A 6,000-nucleotide genomic window follows, 5' to 3' on the forward strand; every position below is an offset into this window, starting at 1 on the left:
ACAATACTCTGTTACAGTGCTCGGAGCCAGGGCTGCCAGAGCCCCTCCAAATAGGCCCTTACAAGCAGAACTTCTGCTGCTGCAAATGATGGATGGACAAATATGAGATTGCGTACTTGGTACCATTGACTAGAAGAGGGAAGCATTAAAATGGTATGCTCTTGAATGGAAAAGGCAAACTATACGAACGGCCGTTACTTACACAAAATTTGGTTGTCTGTTGTTGGTCAATATATGCAAGCAGCTCATCCTGCCGAATCAATGTCTAATACAAGACCTGCTCACGAGAGAAACAAATGTCAGTACTGGAAAAGTAGCATTTTATATTAATTGTTTCATGAACTCCATGTATCAATCTAGGATTTCAGGCCTGGTTCTGATACAACAAAATTATCAAGAAATTTAGTGAACAGCCAAATTCTTGGATGTAACTAACATGGCTGAGAAAAATATTATTACCTCACAATGAAGCTACAACATATACTTAAATTTTAAGATACCAAACTAGGGTCAACCTGGTAATCAGCTTACAGCTACTTTTTTTTCTTTAAGAAAACAAGAGTACCTTCTTCATAGAAATTAGTTCAGCTTCCAACACATCCACGCGGAAAACAAGAGTATTTTTAGCATTCCTGAGGAATAACCCAACACCATTTTCTCCTAATATGAAATGCACAGTATGCAAAATTCCAAAATAATCAGAATATTTAGAACCAGAGGAAACTGAGAACCATCTACAAATTTTGAAAACTGCAATATGTCCAATTACTACATGTACATAGCAAGATAAACTAATGAAAAACTTCATATAAAATCAACTACCCAGATCCCAACAAATTCTGAAAAAAGGTTTGACTTTTGGACCCTCCACTGGCATACCATGTTATATAGCACCGGCAATATTTCAAAAAATCCATTCTGCATTCACAACTACAGATCTCTGGTGCTGGTCACAGCCGCCACAGCAGCACGCTCAAACCGACGGGAAAGGATCAAGAACACGCATCTAGAATCGTTCCTCATTCAAGAACATGGGAGGAATTGTCCGTACCTGGGTCGGTCGCCGATGGTGGAGAATCCAAGCCTGTGGAAGGAGGAGCCGACACCCCAGATCGGATGGTGAGGGACGGAGGCGCGCCGAGCTCACCATTGCCGCCGCTGTGCCATCACAGATCACACACAACAAGCATTTAGGGTCTATGGTCTATGGCCTTAATAGCTCTTTGATTATACAAACATATATTTTTGTTTGACTCGACAACAAGCTAAGACAGAGTTATGCAGTAGAAAGTATTAGAAGAAGCAAGCAAGGCCTGAAATTTATGGGAGACACTGTGCTGCAGTAAGAAAGAAGTGATATACAAATTAGTATACAATTGCATAGATGAGTAGAGTATGGGCACAAGAGGAGGTGACAGTGAAATTTTAATGAAGGTGCGGTGGCGGAGTGCTTTGTGCAGTGCAAGAAAATACATTTCAGCTAGGCAGAGTCTTTGGCAATGTAGAAAATCGCTTAGAGCCGATCAGCTCATGTTTTTAGTGTAAGGCAAGCTAATACATGAGTGTTTCAGTCAACAATGTAATTAGCTAGCTCTGAACAGAACACTACCATGCAAGAACAGAACACATGCTGCACTTGCAAATCAAGCAAAAGGGACAAAACTAAACATTCAATGATTAGCTAAGGGCTTGAGTAGTTGATTCACTATTTCAGTTTCACCACAAATTCACACAATTATCACACAGATATGACTGTGAAAAAAATTGAGTCCATTCTAGTAAATATCTTATAACAGTCTTAATAAACAGATGATACACACATGTCTGTGCAAAGATGCATGTCTGTGCAAAGATAATGTATACACACTATGTACATACACACATGCATCTTTCTGAATTGTTAGCCATATTCTGTACATGTCTGTGCAAAGATGCATGTCGTCATGGCCTTATAGTTTACTTCAATGTTATGGAATGTCTTGAAGGCGTCAAACCAGTCAAGGATTCAAATAAGCCATAGGTTCAGTAGAGCTGAAGTTCTTTTATCAAAAGGAAGCGTGTTCTAAGCAAACAATATTTGTCAAATCATAATCAAATAGCTAGGAGACATAAATATCGGTTGCTACATTTTTTCCTGTTACTAAACCGTGCACACAAACAAATTATGATGAGAAGGGTAAATGAACTAAATTAGAAACAACTGAGAGTATATGTTATTACAGCAACATACCGCCTTTGCCTCCTTGTACTCAGAGACAGCCTTGTGTGAAGCATATGTGAACTTGGTGCTTGGGCCAAGCTCAGGGACAATAAAGTGGCTGCAAAGAATAAGGTAATAAAAAATGTTAGACCAATACCACAAAAAAGCCACCAGCAGTAAGCATTCAAGGGACAGAAGTTTACTTACTAGTTTGTGTCAAACCACTTGGTCATCTCCATAGCAGGGACACTGGCATTTCCCCTGGCCATTGAGAAGTAGGTGCTCAAGCCAATCTCGCCTCCAGTCCAAGAGTAGCGCTCTAGGACAGCGCCAAGCATGGCCGTGGTATCAAGGACCTGGTCGTAGTACGAGAAGGTGTTGCTGGGAATGTACTTGATCCCAGCTTCTGACATTTGCTTCCAGATGCTAGACCTGAGGTCAGTGGCAACTTTCTCCAAATCCTCGGTGCTGCTCTTCCCATCCCAGAAAGACTCCAAGGCAAACTTGAGCTCCCTCTTGGGGCCCATGCGAGGGTATCCAACAATATGGGACGCCATCTTTCTATAACAGAAAAAGGTTAAACTCAGTTTGATTCACAGCAACATGGAAGCTGAATATTTGTCTCAACAAAGCTGCAAATAAGTTAAAACAATATTATGTATATTTCACTAAACCATAAACTGAACTCAATTCTTCTCCTCCCATGTGAAACTCTAAATTCATTCTGCATGTGTTCCTCCCATAAGATCTAAATGCTTTGGTGGAAAGAAATACCTCTGGTCAATCAAAGATGTTTCTTTAAACTGGGAAGGATTAACCATACCATGGAGGTATGATATATGCACTACAGTCCTCCATTTAGGCGCGCTTACCCTTGGACCGTGGAGCGGGGTAGTAGCGCCTGGGGACGAGGAGAGGGTGGCGCCTTTAGTAATATCATCCTCTTCATTTGGGTCCCCTACTTCTACCCTTTCATGCTGGAGAAAGATGCAATAAGTGAAAGATGGAATAAGTGGAAAACCACAAGGTGACCGTATGCTTAATAGTATGTATTAAGCTTTGATCTTTACTCTTTAGACATTTAGGGGTGATACTATACAGCATCAGCAATCAGACACAGGACAGTAGCAAGAGCTGCGCATAATACTATTACTACTAGATTGTTAATTTATCCTACACAGTATCAAGGTACACTTTCATACATAATGATACATGGGACCAATTTGGCAAATGCAGTGGAAGGGGCTAGCAACAAGCCAGGACATTGAGGACTCTAGCAAACATATACTGCAGGATAGTGAAATTATTATAGAACAATAGCCAAAGCCAAAGAAGCAGAATCAGGAACTCCAAAGGTCAACTTCTTAAGAAGATAAAGGGATCTAAGATTCACAGCCAAGAGTTTAAGAGTTTCAGTAAATTCATGTTTGAAATTTAAAAAAGGGAGAGCTACTAATCCACTAGGACCCCAAGGGACTGGCACTTCATAGATCATTTCATAAATTCATGTTCAGCACTAATTTGGAAGTTAAAGCAATGATAATGATTAGAAGAATCCAGCATAAGTCTTCCACAATTGCAATTTTATTGCATACCTCTGGAAGGTTTGGGCCTGAATACCCTGTAGGTTGACTGCTCGGAGCAAGTTCGTTCTGACGACAGGATGAACCATTTATTATTTTAGCCCGTGAATCAATCGATCCATCTACAGCAAAACACAAATATATTCAAATTTGACTATGAGGATGAAACGCTAAACGATAAGCAACTCAGTTTGGTGTGGAAAACATGATGCATAACACAAGGGTAAATAAACATTATATTAAAGGGAAAGCTAACTCTCTCCATCCTCCATTTGCAGCCAAGTTAATTTGGATCTAGATGGACATGCGAAGATGGCACATACACAGTAAATCAGGTCTCTAAAAAAATTACAGAGGAATTGGAATTACCAACATAACATTTCAGGCAATCTAGATTCTACATTGCAGCAAAATGGAGTGCACATATGTTCAGCATGGTTCAACATTAGGGGCACAATTGAATTACACAATATAATAGAAGTGGAAGGGTGGAAAACAGTATCACCATTTATCCCTTTCCTTTTGCAGCGCCCTCTCATCCCCACTTCTACTCTGGGAGAGTAGCTGTGCTAGCCAACGCCGCCCAATCACCTGCACAAAGGGGAAAAGGTGGAGGGAGAGAGGATCTGGGGGAGGAGCTAGGAGACCGAGGAGGAGAGGAAGAGGGTGATGTACCGCCAGATTCAGCGGGCGAGGTAAGGCGCCACCACCGCCGGCGATGACGAGGCCACGCACAGGCTTGGTCGGCCGGCCTGCGCCGGTCGTGGCTCGCGATGCATCCGGCGTCATTGAGATGAGGCAGCTAGCATTTTGTCGACCACAGTAGCACAAGCGGATCGGTGGAAGGAGGCAGCGCCGGGTGGCACCTGCGCCGGGTGCCACCGGCGGGCCCCAGGCGCGTCGCCGAGGAGGGGGGCGCTGTTGGCCGTGGCCGGGGCGGCCACCCTCTGCACCGGCGCAACACCCGACGGGGGGCACCGTCGGCCCGCGCGGCCACGAGGCGTGAGGAGGGCGTGGAGAAGGAGGAGGAGGAGGAGGAGGAGGAGGAGGAGGAGGAGGGCAGCCGCCGCTGCGTCAAGGGTCGGCGCTGTCGAGGTGCGGTGGCGCCGCCGTGGCCGCATCGGGAGAGCTGGGGAGGGAGAGAGAGCGCTACGGGAAAGGAAGAGACGGAAAGGGGAGAGAGAGAGGAGGGGATGAGATATTTTTACCCAGCGAGGGTACTCCTTGGCCGACACTTGTACAGTTGCCCTGTATACGCTACGCCGACACTTTCTAAGTCTTCTAATTTTTGCCGACACTTTTTCTGCCAGCGGAGAAACGCCGACAGATAATTTGTAGTCTTACAATCTTATTGCCGACAGATAATTAGACATTAAAACGATATACAATTGCCAACACATAATATGTTGTCCAAACCTGCCTTTTGCCAACACATAAGTGTAGGCAAATGTGTGTCATGGTGTAGTGATGACATGGTCCCACCTTCTGACCTTCGTCTGTATCAACAATTAGTTGATTTATTTATTGCTGAATGATGGTCACCTGTGCAGTTGATTTGATCAAAGAAGAAATAGTACAGTGCACCCTAGTTAGAGACCAATACAATTCATATTTGACGAGTGTTTTTTTATGGAATAGCAGGAACAGTTAGGACATTGACGTTTTTTGTCCTGCTGAATGAAAAAAGTTAGAAGGAGTATTTGACCAATACAATTCATATTTGACGAGTCTTTTTTTTATGGAACAGCAGGACAATTCATATTTGACGAGTGCAATGCAAAAAACAATTAATGAATGAAGAGATGCTCTGAAGCTTCAACAATCTGTGCATAGAACATAGTCATTTGATTCTAAATCCATATTTTTCCTTAGCACAAGACCATCGGTGTGGTGTTCAAGCTCTTTGATAAGGAGCCAACACAATATTTTAAGCTTCGATTGGAAAGAGGACTCCCCTTCTTGGAGCCAAATCAAAATGAGGCTTATCACCTTTTCTAAATGTAGAGCTAGAAATTGTCAGCTTAGCTTCAAGTGGTGGTTGCCTAACACCTACAGAGAACAATGAGAAAGAATTCAAGCTTTTACCCATAACATCTAGTTAAACTCACATATGGATGACACTAGGTGGAGGTGGACTAAGTCTGAATCCTGCGCAGTCAAGTCAACATATGAACACTTGAGTAAAATATGGAAAGCACACTACTACAGAAACCATTT

At 43.0% G+C, this 6,000-nt stretch overlaps 1 protein-coding gene across 1 annotated transcript; it reads right to left on the reverse strand.

Annotated features, from left to right (window-relative positions):
* Positions 1 to 364: 364 nt before the first annotated feature.
* LOC136543347 (5-methyltetrahydropteroyltriglutamate--homocysteine methyltransferase 2-like) lies at positions 365 to 3,121 on the reverse strand. Its single transcript, XM_066535822.1, has 7 exons — positions 3,073 to 3,121; positions 2,408 to 2,761; positions 2,231 to 2,318; positions 1,273 to 1,337; positions 1,052 to 1,158; positions 566 to 660; positions 365 to 376 (listed from the first exon to the last, which is right to left on the reverse strand). Exons 2-7 carry the CDS (start codon positions 2,755 to 2,757, stop codon positions 365 to 367), a joined length of 717 nt encoding a protein of 238 aa, XP_066391919.1. The 5' UTR covers positions 2,758 to 2,761; positions 3,073 to 3,121.
* Between the last annotated feature and the right edge of the window lie 2,879 nt (positions 3,122 to 6,000).

Source organism: Miscanthus floridulus, chromosome 3 (assembly GCF_019320115.1).
Source record: "Miscanthus floridulus cultivar M001 chromosome 3, ASM1932011v1, whole genome shotgun sequence".
In the NCBI taxonomy this organism is placed as follows: Eukaryota; Viridiplantae; Streptophyta; class Magnoliopsida; order Poales; family Poaceae; genus Miscanthus; species Miscanthus floridulus.